The sequence below is a fragment of the Melozone crissalis genome, unplaced genomic scaffold (genome assembly GCF_028551555.1).
Source record: "Melozone crissalis strain CALT ecotype California unplaced genomic scaffold, PUWL_Pcris_2 ptg000042l_1, whole genome shotgun sequence".
Taxonomy (NCBI): domain Eukaryota; kingdom Metazoa; phylum Chordata; class Aves; order Passeriformes; family Passerellidae; genus Melozone; species Melozone crissalis.
The window spans coordinates 63,110,626-63,132,103 of record NW_026535820.1 but is presented as its reverse complement, the minus strand read 5'-3'; the positions used below and the strand labels follow the sequence as shown (position 1 = coordinate 63,132,103).

Here is a 21,478-nt window from a genome sequence, read left to right as displayed (position 1 = left end):
ATTTGGCTGGTTACTCTTGACATCCTTTCTGCTTTTGTGTAAAATTCCATGACCATGGTAACACAGAGTTGTTAATGGCTTTTATTGTTAACAGTATTGTCTTTAACTAATTAACAGTAATTTTGTATGATGCAGGTTTAACAGTGTGCATCCATTATCTATTAAACAACTTGAGCAGCAGAATGTGTTGATACTATTATTACCAATGCTAGTCTGTAGACACATATGTGTGTTTTCTCTCTCTTGCCTCCTTCACAAAGGCAAGGCATTATTTTTATTTTAAATAAAATTGCACAAAATTCTAAAGGTCATACTCCAAAATTAAACATCTCAACTTACCTTCCTAGGAATTGTCTCTCAAGGATGTTGTTCTAAACACATCAAAAAAGGCAAGATGAACAGTAGCTTGATTTACAATGCATTCTGGTATCTATCTTGAGGACTTGCCCAAATAGCAGAACACTTTAAAAAAGAAGTTAAATCTGAACTTTGTGAAAGAAGTGACTGGCTACAACTGGGATTGCAGTACTTACGTTACGAATCTGTTAACGGTGGTATGAGGCAAAACAAGCAGTGTGCTTTTAAGGGCAGAATATTTCTCTTCAAATCAAAATTGACAAAATCAGTTCTGTAGCAATTTCATTCTGAGCATACACTCTCCACTGGCTTTTTGCTATGTATGACCTCCACATAATTTTATTGCACTTGACTGCATTTTGATTATTTGAATTGTAAGAAAAACTAAACATTTGCATATGTCTACAGATAAAAGGCAGTCCTGTAGAAGACATGTCTTTCGCTCTACATTTTTTATTGTGCTTTGAGTCAGTTATGTACAGGTAAAGAGTCAAAAGGAGTTCACAGAAGCCTCCCTGCAAAAAAGCTTATGAGAAAGCTTCCATAACAGTTGCACCAATATCAGTTCTGGCCTAAAGAAACTACAGCTCATTTGAAAATATCAGCATCTATCTCCCTTCACACACTGAGATTCCTGGGGTTTATCAGCAAGGTATGTAATTGTTTTTTTTTTCCCATTGGACTGCTCAGTTGGGTGATTTTTTATTACTTTACCTGCTAAGCTTAAAGGCTGCAAAAAAATCAGCTAAAAAACTCAAAATCATTACAAGCCCCATTATCCTTCTCACGTTCCCATGCCATTAGTATCTGTACCTAAAGTCACGTACAAAAGAACTGTTGGAAAGTAACCACATCCAACTGACTTGAACCAAACCAGAATCACAGGCCTGGACAAGTTTAATTTAAGAACCTTTTTATTTCCATCTTTGACTCATTAGTCCTGAGAAGAATATTCACAGCTACAGCTACTGTCTTTTCAACCCTGCCAGTACAATGATTTACATGGTAGCACCTAAGGAGCAGCTCACTGTGTTACAGATAGATTAAAAAATCCCAAAGAAGAAATGGACAGAGTGTGACGTGATTTAGACACATTTCATGCTTCCTCTACAACCTGAGAGAAACCAGTGGAGAACTACACCCTTAAAGAGAAGTCCTAAGAACAACAGAAATAGTTGCCATAAGACTTCTACTCCTTCCTGCAGCCCATCACAGGACAACAGGCTTCCACACCTTTAACTAACCTGGCTACTTACTGTGGTGCAGGCTAGTCCATGCTTTGTCTTGGAGGGAAGAGAGAAAGCATATCCTACCTTAAGAAAAACAAACAACCCATCCGATGATTTTTACCAGAATTTGAATTATGGCAACACAAGGAGGTGTTAAACTGCAGCTGTACCAATGTGTGTTGAAACAGTATCAGATGGAAAACTCAAGTGGGCATTATCCATAGGCCCACTTGCCCTGTTCCTAGAACTGCTGTTTGGAGCCTAAATTAATTGTTAAGGAACATACAAGATTAGCAGCTACATTTCAAAGCCTTTTATTGCTCCTTTTTTCTCATTGCCTCTGATCTAGAAGTCATGCCTCATGAGAGATGCAGGTATGCTTTTTGCTTTGGAAAACCTGTTCTCTGCAATTAAATAGGGTCTTAAAAATCCATTCAGGAAGTCACTCTTGGAATGGATTTTTCTTTGAAGTCAGATTCCTAAATCTGCAGTTCAGAACCAGAATTACTGATAAATCCTGACTGCTTCCTTCTTTAAGCCAAAAATTCTGTTCTCTGTAATAAAGGCCATTAAGCAAAGCAGTATTTGACAGAGACACTACAAATGAGAATGCCCAAAAAGTAAGTACATGTATGTGATACAGAAAACTAAAGGCACATACATAGGGTGGAGGTGAAACTACTATAGAAAGCATTTTGCTATTTGCCCTCATGTTTCTCTCCTTATGTGCATGAGCATTAAAAATTTCATTGTAGGTTTTTGGCACAAAATATATATTAAATTAGCAAGTTTAGAAATTCTTGCAGTAAGGAAGAACAAATATGAGGAAAGAGTCCAAAGTCCACCCTGTAACAACGCAAGTCTCTTCATTCCTGCTGTTCCTACTGGTTTGTTAATGTGCTTCTGCTCAGCCCAAATGTTTCTCCTTTGAGACTGGTCTTTATGTCCACTCTTCCCGCTGCTGGTTGGGATTTTTTCAAAGCTGCAGGAACCTAGGCAAGAAACAAAATAGCCTGGTTATGTGAGAAGCTGCTCTACATGTGGCAGAAGGAAGTAAGGCTCCACAGATGCTTGAACCCTGATTTTGCTCCCCTTATTTTCAGAAGTGTCTTTGGCTTCTCCCTCCCTAATACCTCCCAGTATCTTTCTCCAAGTCAGTCAGTATGTGCTGGACTTAGTTTTGAACTACATCTCAGGATATTCTAGTAAATTGTAGCCATAGCAACAATCCACAACTACTGCCAGCTGATTCTTAGTAGCAAAAGAGGGAAGAAGGGGAATTTATCTGAGCCTTCCTTTGTCATTTGTAGCAACTTACCTTTTGACTTTACTGATACGTCAGCTATAAATTTTACAGTGCAGAGATGAGGTAGACAACACAGTTCCACATGTTCTGGGGAGTGCAGTCCATACGGAAAATGGCCCATACATGCCAATCTGAGCATGGTCTCTGGAAATCTTCCTACAGCTCTCTACCCTCAATGACAAAGATAACTGGTGCATATGTAAGAAACTATTACAAACTTCAGACTGAGAGTCAGGCATTACAACCACGGCATCATTCTCCAGAGTGATGTTACAGCTAGTGCTCATCCTCATCATATACATCATCATGTAAATATACATCTTCATGTATATTTAGCTCTCCTTACTCTTTTACAAGTCAGGGACTATGGATCCAGAGTTAGTATGTGGGTAGAAGGACAAGGACTGCTTCTACCATTAGTTCCAGCTCTACCTGGGCTTCCAGGTGAAAGCAAATACAACACTTCTCATGGAACAGCTTGCAGCTTCACTTCTGCCCAGTGCTGGGGCTCCCCATCTCCTCCAGTCCAGCTATGGAGCACCTTCTCTGTCATGGAGCAGACCCTGAGCTGAATTTTGCCATGCTTTGTGGCCTATCCATCTAAGCCACCTTATTTTCTGCCTTAGGAATGAAGTGTAGAAGCAGAGTGCAGGCAGGAGCCCCAGGCAGCCATACGTACGTGAGGAGGTAGCGGAGGATCCAGGTGCCGCCCAAGGAAGGAAAGTAAGCGCCGCCAGATCAGACCACTTCCCAGAAACATAATCCCTGTCACCAACCAAAATATCCTGGGGTCCTACCAAGAGAACACTCCCATTAGTCATTCAATTATCTCTCAGAAAAGGGATTACCCAAAGATACTCCCCACCAGTATTTTCTTCCTTTATAAGAGGAAGCAGTAAACTCTTCACCATAAACAGCCAAACCCTTCCTTGGAAAAAAGGGCTGTTGCATAGCAAAGTATTTTATTTAGGATCAATGTACTGTATTCTGTTACTGTTCCATGCAGTTTTCCTTCCTTCATTGGGAAGTTTGAAAATTCAATCCTTATATTTAACTGATTTGAAAAGGAAGAAGTATTTGCTTTGTTTGTTTGTTTGATTTAGAGGTGGTATGTGCAGTTTTAAAGTTGTACCCCCCCAGCTGGAACCCCTTCCTCCCCAGTTTAGGTATAAACAATTACTGACAATAGAGTACTTCCTCTGATGTGCTGGAAATGCCCTGGCTGCTTGACAGATACCCTTGTGTCTGGAAGACAAAGCTGCTCTTGTCAGAATAGATGATCATTAACAAAACTTTAATAGTACTTTATAATCAACTCCTTATACAACCAAAAATGTGTCTTCCCATTTCTTTTCCATGGACATGACACAGAAAAAAGGCTGCAATACAATACTGAGCAGTTTGCCATGCAGCAATTTGCTTACAAAAGAAGTGACTGTATGAACACATGAATCACTGGAGCTTTGTCTATGGAAAGAATGAAGTTGTACCAAATATGAAATAAGCTGTAAGAGCAGGACACACATTTTATGATAAACACAGGACTTGTTCCTTACCTCTTCAAGGGATGACTCCAAGTTCATACCAAATGCAACTCCTATGAGTCCAAAGAGAGAGACAGAGAAAGTCCCCATGGTCAGCTGCAAGTTCAGCCTCATCATCACATTACGGTGGCTAAAGAAGGGAGAAACATCTGTAAGGGGAACCCAAAAATTTATTTGCTGCCTAAATTCTTAAATTCCATATAAAATGCACTAAAAACAAATAGTGAAAGAGAGGAAGTCATGCTGAAATTATGTAACTCAGTTGCAAAGATCATGAAACAATAGTACAAAGAAACTATTATTTTGACATTGCTACATTTGGACACCTCAAAAGGCAGCAGGCTCTGCTTAACCATCATCAGGCTTTCCAGTATTGCTCACCATAATACAGAGTAACAGTAAATTTCTGCTGAGATTTGTAACTTCTCACCACCATCTGGCTGCAATTTCTATGTCTGTATTCACAATGGTGACAAATTATTTTGCAAGGTAACAAAAATTTTTGTTACCTTGCAAATTAATACATTTTACAAAAAATGGAGTTGCTAAATGCTGCAGACTACAAACTTCAGTCCTTTTGGGTGAATTTCATATTCAAGTCTTCCACAAGATGATTTTTGTGGTTTCCTGATACAGCATCCAAAAAGTGTTTCTACAGGTAACTCCTCATTGTAGAGGAGAAAGAATATTAAACACTGACCTCAGAGGGGCATGTTCATGCAAATGCAAGCTACAACTCTTTTTCAGTAAGAAATCTGACTAAAAGTGAAAAATGTAGCATACAGAGATAAAGAGAAACTTGCTCCCAAGTTACTAATTTTTGTATCACTCTACAGAGTAATAATTTCACTTGTACTGGAGACCTGTGTAGCCTAGCTAGACTCTAGTTAGTAATCTTCTCTAAACAGAATTTTAATATGCTTCTCAATTTGCATATACTTCCTGTATTGGATAGCTCCCCTGAAGGGTCTAGGAGAAGCTGGGTTTTGCTGCTAGGGAAGACTGATGCCTAGCTACAGAGTTACATACTAATTCCACTCAGTAATTAGGCTGTCTTCTTGCTTTGTTTTATCCAGTTTTCTTGCTTTGTTTTATCCAGTTAATGACTAGAAAAGTGCAATACAGCTACTGTGACTACAAGTCCATTCAATCCTCACTAAGACAGAATTCTCCAACTTTCCTTGTAGTAAAATTTGAGAAAGTCTAGGCCAAGAAAGTCTAAATTCCAAATTTTTGTAATCTAACAGATGGCAGCTAACCTGTCCAGGTTGATAAAGATGATGCTTTCCGAGTCGTCAATCAGTACTCTGAGTTCACGAGCTTCATTTAAAAGATCTTCTGCTTGTCTGTAATAATTCTCCAACAGCAGCTCCATTTCCTCTGCATGGTCAATCCCAGATGTACTCTCCTCACTGTGAGCAACAATTTATATTTTCCTGGTTATATGTACATATATTTATATACATTCATATTGCATGGAAGTGTATTACTGGTGTGTTAAGGCACGTAAAAATTGTGGGGAACAAGAATGCTGTAAGACATTACACCACAAAATCCAACCTTCTAGTGAGGAACTTCTATCAGTTCCAACAGCATAAAATAAAATAAATACTTTTATATTTATCAGCACCTCATCAGAGGCAGTCAGTTATTTTAAATAGTGAAGTTAACATTTAATGTGCTCAAAGTATGCACACCAACACAAATTTTAATTTTTTTGGATATTAAAAAGTTTAAAAGTTATAAAAAATTTATATATTATTAAATTTATATATATATATTACTCAAGTTATTATAAAATGCTAACTATTTTGACATATTAATTTTTTGGTGCCCTCAAGTGGTGAGAGCTGGTAACAGTGCAGTCAAAAACTCCCAACAATAAAACAACACAAAGCCAATACACAAACAATTACACCATGATGGAGATGGTTTAGCTTATATTAAAATGGTTTAGTAGTAAAGCATTTGAGCTGTCCACAGTAATTGCTGCAAAGCATTCTTCAATCCTGAAGCAGCTAAGGAGTGACTATCTTAATGAAAGATGCTCGTCTCTTAAGTGAATTTTGAAAGACTTTCATCTTACTTCAGAGTGCTGCTGCTGGAGCAGCAGCCTTCCTCTGAAATACATGTTTCTGGCATTGTGTAGATGAAACTGAGACATCTGAGGTCCACAAGAGCTTGGAAACTAAGCAGCAAAGCCAGGAAGATTGTATTTTTTTGTTTTGTGGTATGATCTCATTTCTCTAGAGAGACTGAAGTTTTTAATGAATCTCCTCCTAGCACTACTGACTACTAAAGGAACATCTCTGAAATGGTTTTCCGTAAAAATCAGTGGTATGTCTTACAAATCAACTAATGTAAGCTCCCTGAGGACCTTTAACAGAGCACCTAGTTTTTCTCTTTCTGGGGCAGAAACTGAGTTAGCCAACCTGATTTGAAAGCCCTCCAAATCTTGAGGTTTTCACTGCACGGAGATGAGAGGAGTTGCAGACTTGAAAGTCTTAGAGGACTACCTGCAGTATTACAGATTCAGCTCAAGGTCATTCTTGATGAGCATCTTTGCATTTACATCAGCTCCTCTGGGGATATACAAAATAAAGACAGCCACAGAGACATGAAAATAACTGCCACTGGATGTGCTTTCATTAACTAGTCTCCATCTGTCTCATGACTCTTCCACATTCTGGCAATTCTTCACACAAAGTAAAGAAGTCTGCCTCATCTCTCTGAGCTAAGTTCACCATTCTGCTGCAGATCTCTGATGGCACCTACTGCCTAACTGGGCTCCTCCACATCTTTTCAGGATGAACTCAAATGTGCCTCCAAATGTGTTGTCATGGCTTGAGTTTCCTGGTGTGCCTTGTGCATCCTGCAGCACAGCTCTTCACACAACCCCCTACTACCTCTCCTACCCTTGTGCACTGGTGTCTGAAAGAAGGGATGCCTGTGTGTTTCTCTTGACACAAGCATAAGGTGCCATTGGGATCTTTCTTTGATCCCTACACACAGTCTAAGATGAGGCAACAAAGGCTCTGCCAGCAGACTGTATTAAATCTAAAGGAAGGCTGTGAGCAAAACCAGAAAAAGACCAGCTGCTGACTCAGGAGCAGCTAGAATTTAGAGCTACTTCTGATACTGTTCCAGAAGATGCCTTAGAAATGCAAACCATGTCCCACTTCTGGAACAGAGTTTCCAGAACTGCACATTTACATTAAGCTCTGCAGGGCAAGACTTCAAACCCACACACCATGTGAACAGGATTACAACATACAGGCACTGCAGTTAAGCAAAAGTATCATTCAGCAACTTCACAAAGTACCCTGGAAGGTAACTCCTGTTGTCTGCTCATATATAAAACACATCTCTATGCCCGAGATGTAAATACAATTCAGCCCAAAACATATGTGGAAATTGTATACATTATTTTTATCTTTTTTGGTTTTTATTAAAGTGACCAGTGCTGCTGTTGCTGTGTGCTGTCCTGCACCGGAACCCAGAGTGCAATAGGATTGTTTCTGCACATACATCTCCTAGAATGCTGTCCTTCAGGTGACCAAGGTTACTCCAAGGCCTCCTTCTTTCAGGTTCTGCTGGTGAGCAAAAAAGCTAGGAGCAAGGTGTTCAGAACACTTCTAGTGTGGAGTCTGACCTAATGAAAACAAGCTTTAAAACCTGCCATATTTTGGTAAAAGTGAAGAAAATGCTCCCAGGATGTGTTGATTTATATTGAAAAATAACATTTGCTTTTTCTGCCATCAGGCTCCTGTCCCATCACATACTAGATGATCCAGCCTGCTATGTCAAGAACTATTTGTAACTGTGTAACAATGGAGTTCCTCTCCAAAATGGCAACTACAATGGTTTCTGAAGTAGCAAGCATTAGGGTTAAAAAAAATAGAAAGACTTTCTCTTTCTGGCTTTTGGCAGTAAACATCCAGTTTAGTGTTCAAGTTTTCCTCAAACAAAATCCACTGTTTAAAAAAAAACGTATGTGGTTTCAAATGATACATACAACACTTGTGGATCAGTCCATTTAGACAGACAGAGTTCTTCTATTACTTCTTCTTCGTCTAAGATCTCCAGAATAGTTTCTTTGAAGACTTTAACATCTGTTTCCAGTTCTGACAAGCTGAAAGAAGAACAGGCAAAAGGTCAAATAATACCCAGTGGCACCAGTGCCCAAAGGTAATCTCTACATGAGTTTGCCAGCCAGCACCTTCACCAGATGGAGTGGCCAGGGAAGACTTCCTTGCAGGGTTGTAAGAGCTCCTTCAAAACATGCTCTACAAGCCACACACTTAGCTGTGGCAGTGATCTGTCTGGGACCAGTGAGGTACAGACACACACTAAAAGGCATCCAGATGTGTTTCTGGATGTATTTGTAGGCCAAAAAAATAAGCACTCTTCAAGGTCATAGCAAGCACATGTTGCCCTATCACATGAGAGAGGCCAATACATGAATGTAGCTTTGTACAAGTAACCTCAAAGCACAGATCTACACAGATTTACAAAGGTTTACATTAAAGGGAAGATTTTTTTAAGGTTTACATTTGCACACTGTTTGATTCTCTTAGGTATTATTTTGTTTTGTCAGATGCTATTTAAGAAGCATGACACTATTTCTGACTCTTCAGAATTTCTTTCCCTTTCCCACCGTATCACAGGTAATGCATTTACTGACTTTTACATTTCCAAATAAGATGCACAATCCAGCATTACAGTAATTTAGGAAATTATTATCAGATACCATTTTTCTAACACTTTAATGCATGCCATTTTCTATGGTCATCTTCTAGTCTCTTCATAGCTTATTCTTAGTTACCTCTTGCCATTTTGCAGAAGAACATGTAGTTTACTCCTATCCACGGATAGAAGCTTGGGATCCACTAGGGCTTCCAGTGTCTCAAGGATCTGAGGCTGCAAAGTGTTAAGTCTTCCCTGTAGTTTGCTGATCTAGATAACAACATGATCCTTCATAAGAATTAAAATAATTCATTTAGAATGATTTGGGCAACTGACTCCTGTCTCTCAACACAGAATTCACAGTAATAGGTATTTAATACAACCTGCTTTCCAGTGCCTGGGAAATACTTCCTATATGGATACCCCATAAACACAAAGCCAGTGCACAATACAGTATTTCATAGAAAGTGAACTGAAACCCAGTGACAACCACACCAATAAGGCTAATAAAGCTAAAACACTATTGTCTATAAATGTTATATTACAATTAGCAAGCACAGATGATAGCTAGAAATCTCATCTAACTCCTGCTTAAGAGGTCAAAACCTCAGCACATTTGTGTGATTTTCATTCCAGCTACAATATGTCTCTAGAAAGGAATTCTGACTTGTTTTTTCATTTTCCAAATGATGGTGAAGCCATCATATCCAAATAGCACTTTATTGGAAAGGGAAGGAAAACACACATACACACAAAATGGTAAGAACTAAGGGGTCAAAACAAAAAAGATAAAGTGAAAATGCAGAATACATTTAAAAATACATACGGGTAAATATTAACACAAGACAAAAGTCATACTGCCCTTTCTGTGTAGCAAGTACTTCCCAAACATTTTTACAAAATGAGATAGCTCACCCAGTACTGCAGAATTGCTTCTATGGCTCGGAATTCAAAGGGCAGGGAATATGTGACTAGTTGACCTTCCCCAGCCAGCTGAGATGCTAGTTCATTGAGCAGCCAGTGTTCCAGACTTAAATTACGATAATCTAGTATCAGAAGAAACTCTGGTGTTATGACAGCCTTCAAGAACTGAAAAAGACAGTACATGTAAGGACTCTGAAAAAAACCTCACTGAAGATTTCTCGTAACACTGTAGCACATTTGATGATTTGGGCTTTGATAAAACCAATCTTCAAATGTAATTTCAGGCAGGAAAATAACAAAATCTCATGCTAACTGCAAAGAGGCTCAGACACAGCACTGTGCCAGGGACTGAGAAGAGGCTCTGCACCAGCCTTTACTTCTGTGACAATGTTAATAGTGTTTCTCCAGGGTTCAACAAGGAAAATGGTCACTAATGTTTACAGTTCATTGCTAGGCAGAGCTCCAAAGAAACATTTACTGCTGGACTGCATGTCACAGAAAGCTGCTGTTTTCTTGCTGTGCAAGAAAATCACAGTGCAATTACATTCAGCTATAGGGAAACCATTACCTCCATTCTCATGATGATCCTGTTGTTCCTGGTTGCAATGCTCACCACATGCTGAAATCTTAGATCTCGAGCTTGAAGACCCAACTCCTGGTACAATTCTGTTTTCTTCTTTTCTATCATGAAAATATTTTTAGATGAAGACATTTAGAGGACAAGCATGTATGTTCCAAAATTACACCCTAGTGTGTTAGCAAGTGCCACAACAAAACAACCCAGCTATTCTTAAAGGTTTTCCTCCTATTGATATCTCAATCCAAGTTATTTTCTACAACATTTAAAAGACTGTATTTTGAATAGAAAAATTCTAGATATAAGTGGAAAAGTTGGCCACAACAATTAATTTCACATCAGAAACAAGTGACTCCTTTGAGAAAGCACATATAATCCTACATGGACAGAGAAGGCAGGAAAAGTAGCATGGTGGTCAGAAAAAAAAAAGGCAAAGCAAAAATTACCTTCCTGTGAGAGACGGAAATATATTATTTTCAAAATATTACTTATTTATGCACAAAAACTGTAACAATGAAGATGCTATGAAGGTCCAATGGAAGGCAGCAAAACAGAAGAAATGCTGCAACATCTCAAACATAAACACAGTGAAATATCCAAACCCTAATTTTTTTAACCAAGTAAATTTCAATTGGGCTCTTCTGTATTGGACAAGGAAAAAGCTCAAACAAACCCAAACAAAACTACAATGAAAACTTACCAAAATAGGTAGTATTTCCCTCTTTGTCAAACTTCATCTGGAGGAATGGGAAAAAAAAAAATATGTTGCACAAAAACACTACAAAACAATAAATCAATTTCTAAAATTATTTGCACTTCCCTAGAAGCCAAATAGAATTCACATTATGAAGGGAAAGCAACTTTTATGCTCTCTATTCACAATTAAGCAAAATAATTGCCTGAATTGACCACGTTTCACTGTGTTTGTGACCAGTGTCATCTGCATGTCCGTGTTCCTACACAAACCTTGCTAAGGTGATTTACAGAGGATCAGACTTAGAGCAGACTATTTCTGTTGGAAGAGACCTACAATGATCAGAGTCCAGCTGCTTGACCAGTTCAGGGCTGACCAGAAGTTAAAGCCTGATATTAAGGATGCTGTCCAAATGCCTCAAACGTTGACAAGCTTGGGATATTGACCACCTCTCCAGGAAGCCTGTTCCAGAGTCTGAGCACCCTCTTGGTAGAGAGTTGCTTCCTAATGTCCAGTCTAAACCACCCCCGGCAAAGCTTTGAGCTATTCCTATGCATCCCATCACTGGATCTTATGGAGAGGAGACCAGCAAGGCATCTTACATCTGGGATTGAAAATTCAGCTATTTTCTCTGTAACATTCTGAAAAATTTACAAGTGAAATTTAAAAAGTAAAGATTACCGCAGACTGTATGGTTAGGCTTTGTGCCTACATCGAGTATTGCAAAGACATACTATTTAGCTTGTAGCCTGCACCTAAATACCTCTTGTTTTAGCATCTGTCATTCTTATTATTCACTTAATGCTTGTATTTCCTAGTAAAGTTATGTTCTTGGAAAGACTGCAATTCTGAATTAATAATGAAGTTTATTCTTTTTCCTCATAAACTGTGTAGCTTAATTCAACATTACTGACTTTTCAACTGACTTTCAGTGAATTAAGCCTACCTAAGCATCCATTCCAGTAGAGCTGCAGTGAAGGTTACATGGCACCTCGCTGAAAAGCAGAATGACTGCTTTTTGTTATCAGCAAGGAGAACATATCTTCTTTCACTGGCACAAATAATGGGATTTTTCACAATATATATATATTTACAAGAAAACCATAATCTGCAAACCAAGCAGCTTGCAAACAGTCTTCAGTCACCTTTAAAAAGACAGCATAGAGACAGCTTCTTTTCCACCAAATTCTATGTTTGCTTAGAATTGCAGCTATCAAGACACAGGACTAATAAGGTATTAGCAAGCCTTGATAAACTTAAGAAGAAAGTTCTGACTGCAGCACTTCCAGTAGTTGACTTGCTTTCACAATTACAGCCAGAGAACCTCCAGCAGATGCTGGGCCTTAGAAAAGCATTTTCATCAACACTATGTACTCCAGCTGGTCCTCAAATCAGAGTAGCTCAAACCAACAATTTAGAACTTAGGGATGTTCTCCGAGACACAAATTCACCTGTTTTTATGACGCCTTAAGATTAAAAAAACCACCAAACAAACAACAGAGAAAAAAGCACCATCATCTTGCACCGGCTGCCGTCGCTGCGGAAATGCCTGCAGGTACTTACCACGGCAAAAACAGGAGACACGCTGGCCAGGGTGGCTTGGGAGCTCTCAGTCGGGGCATGCTGGTACAATTTACCTGCGGGGAGAGAACACAGCTCTACTCCCAGCACACCGCCCTTGGCACTGAGCTGCGCGGTGTCCTGCTCCCAGGCTCCGGCACACACGGCAGGAAGCGCCGGGCATAACAAGGCCTCGACGAACCCGAACCCGAACCCGATCCCGACCCTGACCCGCCCGGCCCGCCCGCCCGCAGCGCAGCTGCCCCCGCCCCCATGTCCTGCGGCCCGACACGGCGCTCACCGGCCCAGCGCAGCCCGCGGGCGCCCAGCGGCACCGCCGCCACGGCCGCGGGCCGGTCCCAGGCGCGGCCCGGCGGCAGCCCCGGGGTGGCCCTCGGGCGGGAGCCGCCGCCCGCCGCCCCCGCCCAGCCGCGGGCCGCGCAGCAGCAGCAGCCGCCGCCACCGCCCAGGGCGCGGGGGAGCAGCGCGGCCCCGCGCAGCATCGACCCCGCTCGGCCCCTCGGCCCGGCACCGCTCCCGGCGCGCAGCCGCGGCGAGGGAGGAGCCCGGGCCGGGACCGGGAGGAGGAGCCCGGCGCGGTGACGGCAGCCCCGGCGCGGCCTGCGAGGAGCGAGGTCACAGCGGGATCGGCCGGGGCCCTCGGCGGCAGTGGAGTGGTGGGTCCTGGCGACTCGCTTCTGTATTTCTGAACGCTCTGAGATAACCCAGTGGCGCCCTGGAAGTTCGTAGCCATTGTTGTGTATGTGAAAAATGCGTATTTTATGATTGGCTTTTCGCAAATATTAAAATTAATATTATATGCGTTGTGTTAGAAAATAATGCTATATTAATTCTCTTAAGTAGTATGTTAAATATAGTTAGTTAAATATAGTTTTAGGTTATAACAAAATGTTAAAATAGAAACTATGCTATGTAAGATCTTTTTTTAAAGAAAGGACTGAGATAGCTGCCACAGGATATATAAATCTTTCAGAGAAAGAGAATTTATTGCTCCATTACCAGGAGAAACGAATTTCTTCCTGCCTTGCTCGGGCAGGACGATGCCGTTAGGATTAAGAGGAAGAAGTTGACGATGACCAGAGAGAATCCTGTATTTGAATGGAATTTATGCATCATGTATGAGATGTATGAATATGCAACAGGCTATTGTTTTTAAGGGTTAATCCTCTGTTAACGTGTGTCCTTTTTTGGGCTTATGCTGCCCAGAAAAAGGTACCCGGATGTCCATAACTCTGTTTCTATTGTCTCATATTGTCCTAATTCAAATTGTCCAAATTATTATTACTCTAATTGTATTACTATTTTTATAACCATGTTATTACTATTAAACTTTTAACATTTTAAAAACAAGTGATTGGCATTTTTCACATGTATATGCACAGAGCCATGATCCTTCTCACCACTTCACCCAGGCTGTGTTCAATCCCACTGTACATGAAGATTTGTGAGAATGGGAAAAAAAAACCCAAGTACCCTGTAAAGCTCACATGAGCTCCTCTAATGAGGTAGATCTGAACTGAAAATCCAATTAAATGGATAACTGTTCCCAAAGCAGAAGTGTTCTTAAAATCCTAGCTCCAGCAGTGCTCACAACACCTTACTGTGTGAGCACACCTTACTGTGGCTGGGGTTTTCCTGCTGCATTCGGCCTCTTCCAGATGATCTTCTAAAATACGGGTTTTTTCCCAAGTGAAGTGCAGTTTTGTCCCCAGCAAATGTCTTGGAATTAAATTTCCTTGCCCTACTTCTGTATCTAAGATAAGGACAACCTGGGTGGTTGAGATGTAAACGTTTCATTAGCAGCACACCAGGTTCCACTGTTGTACATTCATTTGAAACTGCAGCTTTCATGTGCAGAAGTGCAATGCAGGTACTAGGGGTCCTTTGGCTAGTCCTGCTGAAGTGTGTAAATCGGCCTGGAGACAAAGCCTGCATCCAAACCCTGCAGGGGAACATGTTATCAGAGTGTACTTAGAGTACTCATTAATCCTCAGCAGGGAAGTAAAAAAGGAAGTGATTAATGAAATGGTCTGTGCAGCATGGCTGCTCCAAGAGGAAGCCACAAATCTAAACACCGGTCACAGTTTTGAAAACAAGGGTATCACCAAACAGGACAAAAGAAACTTACCCAACACCAATTTGATGTGAATAAGCAGACACTTCTTTTTTTTTGGTGCTTGGAACACAGGAATACTCCTTCAAATGTGTTCCACTTAGTAAACAAAATTCATCCATTTTATGTACTTTTTTTGCCAAGTCATCGTTACATAAGTTGTTTTATGTACTATGCATAATACGTCCACTCTTAAATTTAACCTTTACAATAATTGGTTTTGCTAGTTATATAACTTCATTAATATTCCTACTCTAAGACAATCATTGATCATCTCTGCTGAGCTCTACTGAAAGGAATCCTTAACACTCAAATCAAGATGGGAAGGGTATGACGCTTCCAAGCAGTGTAACTGGTTTGCATGATGGTCTCCACAGTTTCTTGAACAAAACATAAGAAATCGAGTGACTTCTTGGTGAAGTTTCTGTGGCTGCACATTTTAAACACAGCACTCCTAACATTGCTGTACCTTATACTTTGCTTTTTTCTAGCTGTAATCATAACTCTTTTATATGGTTAAATCAATTATATTATCAGAATATTTATAACACTATATTTACTCCTTTTCTTTCCTGCAGCAGATGACCCATGCATTTGTATGTTTGTGTGTACATACATACATTAACATACATAGATGAGCCTCTGTTCCAAGTGGATTGACATGCACAGAATCTGAAGGATGGTTTACACACACCTTGCATAAGGGTGACCGACCTTACAAGGAAGTAATTCAATGAAAAAGTTCCTCAGTAGTTATGGACAGCATGGATATGTAGACTGAAGCAATCAGATGTTTTCAGTTAAAGGGTAACCACACCTGTCTGCAAATGTTGTCCCTATTCATACTTGAAAAAGCTGAAATCTACTCTAAATGGAATATTTTAGCTCTAGTTTTGGTTCATCTCAGCAGGTGGCAGTATGAGCAACACTAATTTAAACTCTAGGATGTCAGAGATACTTAAAATTTGTAAATAGCAGACAGCACAGAAAATACCTCAGGAAGGCAGGAAAACAGCGCACACTATTGCTGAAAATTAATGGCAGCTTATGTTGACTCTGCATGTTGGAATGCAAAAACTAGGGAAGCCTCTAAAGGATATCTGCCAGAAATTCACATTTTATGAATGTGCAGTAAGTCTTACACAGCTGACATTTCACACTCTTCAATAGAAAGGGAAAAGCTGCTGGGTTGATCTATTTGTTTTCCTTTGCTCATCTGTTTTTCTGGCTGCTAAGACAACAGAAGTATTGGAAATAAGATGATGTAACTTCTCACTGAATCTCTACTGTTACAGACTCTGCACTGTACAATCCAACAGGCCAAAGTACAGGTAAGCACTGGCATTGTGTCTCATCACAGCTGCATTATCAGCCACCACTGTGACTGTCTGGAAGAGCAGACAATAGCCAAGTGTCACCTCTGTCTTCAGAGGTGAAGGCAGCACATGGATGTGCACTGGCAGCCCGGGACAAGTCATAAAGCACACACAATGTCTGACTTCACACTGCTGCTGGCAGAAGATAACTGGAGATCTAGAATTGGCATCTATTTATTGCAGCTCTAAATACCAACAAGATGCTTGTTGATTCTGCTGTCAGGTATCCATCCTGCAGCGCCGACCTTTGGGAGCTGTTTGCTGAATCTCATCAAAGAAATAGTGGGCCAAGCTCATCTGCTGTTTGTCACTGACAAGGACAGGCATGATGGCTGTTCTTCGTTCAGCCAAGAAGAAAGGATAGCTCCAGCACAGGCTTGCTTAATCATGAAATTGCCATCCAAACCAGAAGCTATTTGTGAGGTTGAATGACACGAGCAACTAGTTGCACTGCCAGCTGAATGTCAGACAGGGGACTGCTCCGATTGCAGCCGGGCTTTGTGCAAAGAAACACCAAGGAAACACCAAGGAAAAACACACAGAAAGAGAAGAAAAACACAGGTATCATCAGAAGGGTCCTTATAAATCTCTGCTGAAGAAAAGCTCAGAGAACTTTTGGGTAAAATTATGGTAAAAAGACATCTTGGACTACAGACAATTCTCAGTGTATAACTTGTCCATTTGATCAATTTATTTTATATACAAATATGTGCCTGTACCTATGACCTGTTTCTTCTCCTAAAACAAATGTGCAATTTTATTCACATTAAAAAAAATAGAAACAGGACAACAAATATAAAGCCAGATTAACATTAACAAAAAATTCTACAAGTGCTACCAGACAGTACGTAAGTGTTTAGTGGATGTTGAATGCTGCACAAGAGAGAGATAGAAAAGATGCCATAGAAAAATTGCCAAAAAGCCCCACTCATCTTTACAGTAATTGCTCTCACATGAATGAATCAGGAATACCCAATTGATAATCTCGGGTTACTTGATCAAAGGTAGCTACAGCAACACACTGAGAAATCTTTGCCTAAGGAGGGTGACTTCACTCTCATTACTCTATACCAAGACCACATGGAAGTTATCTTTCAACCTTTTCCTTACTTAAGGTAACCCACTGGAATTTGTTTTTCCATGGAAAACCATTTCCTTTTGTTCCTCTAAAGGTTTGCTAAAGCCTTTTCCCTATGTAATCCTTCAGCATCTTGGCTGCCTCAAGAATACTGTTGGACAGGACCTGTTTAGTCAAAAGCTGTGGCTTAAACTCTGATTGTCTAAGGTATTTTTTAAAGCAAAAATACTTGATCATGGTATTCAAAGGAATTTTTGATCTGGCAATTGAACAAGTAAATGTATTTGCTACAACATGGGCTTTAAAATTTACAACTGCATCGGTATTTTACTTCTAGTGTGTGCATGTGAGCTGAACCACTTGGTATTTATGTGCTTAAAACTGCCAGTGCAGACAGTCTGGCTACTCCAGACTTACAGCTGGGAATAAAGTAGCTGCTATGGCTTAGTCTGATTTTCTGATAAGCTGCACAGAGTTATTAAGTGTGATTCTCAGCACCGTGTGCAATAGAATAAGCTGAATTTTATTCTGTGTTTAGAAACATCATCCTTTTCCATTCTGTCCATTTTGTTGGTCTTTTCTTCAGCACTAGCACATTTCTGTCTTCATAACTTCATGTTTTGCTATCTCTGAGCATAGCTGCCAAGGCCCTGTAAAAAGCTGCAAAATCTTTCGTGGTTCTGAAATGGCAGAGACCTCACGGCAATCTGGTGCACAAAAAGTGCCCCTGTTTGATGTTACACTATGCCATGGCTCTGCTCTCATCACATCTCCCAGCATTACAGTACGTTATGCTCCTTGTGTGACCTCAGGGGATCCTGACACAGGACCTGACAGACTTCATGTCATGCACCAACCTCATGTAAGATGAGAGGCCTGGTGTTGCTCCATCATAAAGAGATTATGTGTCTCTGCATTTATCTTACTCATGCCAGTGGGTTCAGCAGCTTGACTCCTTGCTGTTGAGAATGCGATAGGAGATTGCATACAAGGTGAAACAATAGTGGGAATAAAAGGTCAGACCTTGGAAAAGCTAGGAGGAACAAATTGTCATGGTTCAAGGCACTGCTATTATGGACCTTTACTTAGCTTTTGGTCAGTCATTGTACTTAGGTGAGATGGAAACCAAAGATTTTGTCCATCAATTTTAGGCTGTTTTAAGGCTAGCAATGCTCTGGTACCATTTAAGGGATATTTTTTTGCAATCCATAAAGTGATTGCAACTACTGTGGCCATAGGTAAAGACCAACAGTATTTTGAAGTATCAAAAGCGTCAAAATGGGTGCACCAATAAAATATTCATTGTCTTGCTCCTATGTCAAAGATGTTGTGTGACTACTAATTGGACCTAAGATCACTGAATGTGGTAGAATCTGGTATAAAATAGCAGATAGTTGACATATCACTACTTGAATGCAGAGCAGTGTGAGGGGCATCAACATTTTTAGTTTTTACTCAAAAGCATATCTTTGATAACAAAAATTTCCTTCCAGGTTACAGTAGTTCAATGTTAAACAGCATTACTTCGAGGATGGTAAATGCTTGGTTCTCCCCGTTATTAGTCAGAAGGAGACCCGCAGCGAGTGGGGAACATTAGCTGTTAACCAATAACAGTAGCATGTTTGACTGCCCTCACCCTGAAATTGTTCTTTTTGTAATGGTTAACTGCTCTTTTGTAACTCACAGCAGGGGGGTAATTTTCCCATCAAAGGAGAGCTAAGATAAAAGGAAAGAAAATTCTTTCCATCCCGCGTGTTAAAAACCCATTTGAAAAGACAATCATTACTGTACACTACAAAAATTCAGGTAGGAAGGTCTAGTGCATTTTTAGACTCGAGGCTATCGGCGGGGGAAAGAGGTTGATTAAAGGAATTACATTTGAATTGAAGGCGCTTCTATTTTACTTTCTCTCAGGTTTTACGGCTTCTTGTCCCCAGGGTGTGCCGGAGCGCGGTGCGGGCGCTGCGCCGCCAGGGCAGCTCGGCCGCCGGCCCGGCCCTTGGGGGAGCGGGCAGCGGTCGGGCAGGAGGAGGCAGAGCGGGGATTTCCCTGCCTCCCTCGTTCGGATCCTGTTCCCTCTGCCCCCGCGCCCCTCTGCCTCCTCTGGGCATGCCGCCCCTCTCCCTCCTTCCCCGGGGGCTCCGGGCCGGGCAGGCTCCCGCCTGGCAGCCGGACGGGGAGGCCGAGCACACGCGGGGTCAAGTTTCCCGAGGAAAGCCGGGCGGCAGGGCTTCCCGTCATGGTAGAGCCGGAGGATGAAGGGGCCCGAGGCTCGGTCCCCGGCAGTCCGTGTCCCGGCTCGGGAACACCCGAGTGCTCCGCCTGGCTTGGCGTTCCCACACCCGGCTCCCGGAGCACGGCGCTGGTTGCCGGGGAGGAGCCGCTGTGTACAGGCTGCGCGGGGCCGTGCCAGGCCCCGGCGGGCCGCGGTCGCTCCCGGGAGGTGTGCCCGTGTGCCCGTGTGGGCGGCGTCAGGGCCAGAGGGGTTTCCCCGGCGGGAGCGCTCCCCAGCACACAGGTGCGGGCGGCTGGGGCGGCACAGGGCGCACGGAGCCAGCAGCATGGCCAGCCCTGGCACAAAGGCGTCGTGGCTGTCGCAGCCGAGCGTGAAGAGCGTGCTGGTGTATCGCAACGGGGACCCTTTCTTCCCGGGGCGCCGCATTGTCATCCACGAGAAAAAAGTGTCCAACTTCGATGTGTTCCTGAAAGAGGTGACGGGCGGGGTGCAGGCGCCCTTTGGAGCGGTGCGGAACATCTATACCCCCCGGGGTGGGCATCGTGTCCGGCAGCTGGACGAGCTCCAGAGCGGGGAGCAGTACGTGGCTGGTGGCAGGGAGGCCTTCAAGAAGCTCAAGTGAGTGGCTGAATGTAAGATATATGCAGAAATGAGTATCAGCATCTGGGGTTTGGCACGGTGGCAGTGCTTCAGACGACCCCTCACCCTGTCCCTTTTATTTATTAGTCATTACGGAAAGAGAGCTTAGAAGCTGTGACCCAGGGCAAAAGGAAAAGAGCTTTAGAGGTGAGCCCCAGAAAGGGTATTCATACCATGAGTCACACAGTGACAACTCCTTGACATGATGGTAGAAAAGGAGAACCAGCCCCTGAACCCGAAGGACATGCGGGAATGACATGTTGTTGTGATGTCTGTGCTTAGCTGAAAGGCCAGTATCCGTATTTATGCTCAGGGGTAACGTGGTGAAAGCAGTAAAAGGTGGAGTGTTGACATTCCTGCCACGAAGTTGGTGAGCTTGGGAATTCAATACCCAATGCTTCCTTTCTTGTTTATTTTTTAAAATTCTAAAGTATTCTACCCAGTTATCTGTGTCTCCATCACTTCTGTTCACTTTGGATACATATATAGCCTTTTAATGTTTCTCCTGTTATTTAAAAGATGACCATTTACATTCTTTTTCCTATCTGGACCCCAAGAATTAAGCTGCCAGTTTGTCTGTTTTCTAGTGAGTCACTGGGAGAAAAATGTGAAGGAGGTCTGGGCTTTTAGGTGTGTTTCCAGAATGGCTCTGCATGTGATCAATAACTGTTCTTAATTCTGTCAGTGAATGTCATGGTCTCAATTGACCATGCTATCATTTGCTTTGTCTTTGTGGGCATTTTTCCTACAGATGATTTTATGGAAATGAATCTCAAAATTAACATCCCCTTTCCAGAGATGTTTGAGAATTCATATCATCAACTAAAACCTTTATAGTGTCTTCCTCATCTTGGTTCTGTAGAGTTGAGGACATTATATTTTTCAGGAGAGCTCATTAGTGGCTCATTATGTTTCAGGACAAAACTCTCTGTGTAATGATCAGGATCTCTATCATCACCCTTACCATTTCTGTCACTAGCTGCTTCTAAAGATTTATTGAAGCTTCTTGCACTTCAGTAGGAAAGCCAGAAAGAAAGATGTATGACAGGCTAAATATAAGCACTTTTCCAATAGTACTTACTCTTTTCTGTGTCAAATGAAGTGCTCAGCTCTAAGAGAGATCTACCATTACTTTTTC

At 41.7% G+C, this 21,478-nt stretch overlaps 2 protein-coding genes across 2 annotated transcripts in view; one reads left to right on the top strand and one right to left on the bottom strand.

Annotated features, from left to right (window-relative positions):
* Positions 1 to 63: 63 nt before the first annotated feature.
* On the bottom strand, positions 64 to 20,028 carry MRS2 (magnesium transporter MRS2). Its single transcript, XM_054285455.1, has 13 exons — positions 19,370 to 20,028; positions 14,644 to 14,840; positions 13,179 to 13,613; positions 12,881 to 12,954; positions 11,324 to 11,360; positions 10,615 to 10,727; positions 10,038 to 10,211; positions 9,262 to 9,392; positions 8,452 to 8,568; positions 5,696 to 5,848; positions 4,449 to 4,566; positions 3,572 to 3,685; positions 64 to 2,578 (listed from the first exon to the last, which is right to left on the bottom strand). Exons 1-13 carry the CDS (start codon positions 20,026 to 20,028, stop codon positions 2,468 to 2,470), a joined length of 2,433 nt encoding a protein of 810 aa, XP_054141430.1. The 3' UTR covers positions 64 to 2,467.
* DCDC2 (doublecortin domain containing 2) overlaps positions 20,027 to 21,478 on the top strand; it is a 59,930-nt gene continuing 58,478 nt past the window's right edge. Inside the window, exon 1 of the mRNA XM_054285270.1 lies at positions 20,027 to 20,319. Coding sequence (XP_054141245.1) covers positions 20,027 to 20,319 — 293 coding nt within the window. The remainder of the gene's footprint in view (positions 20,320 to 21,478) is intronic.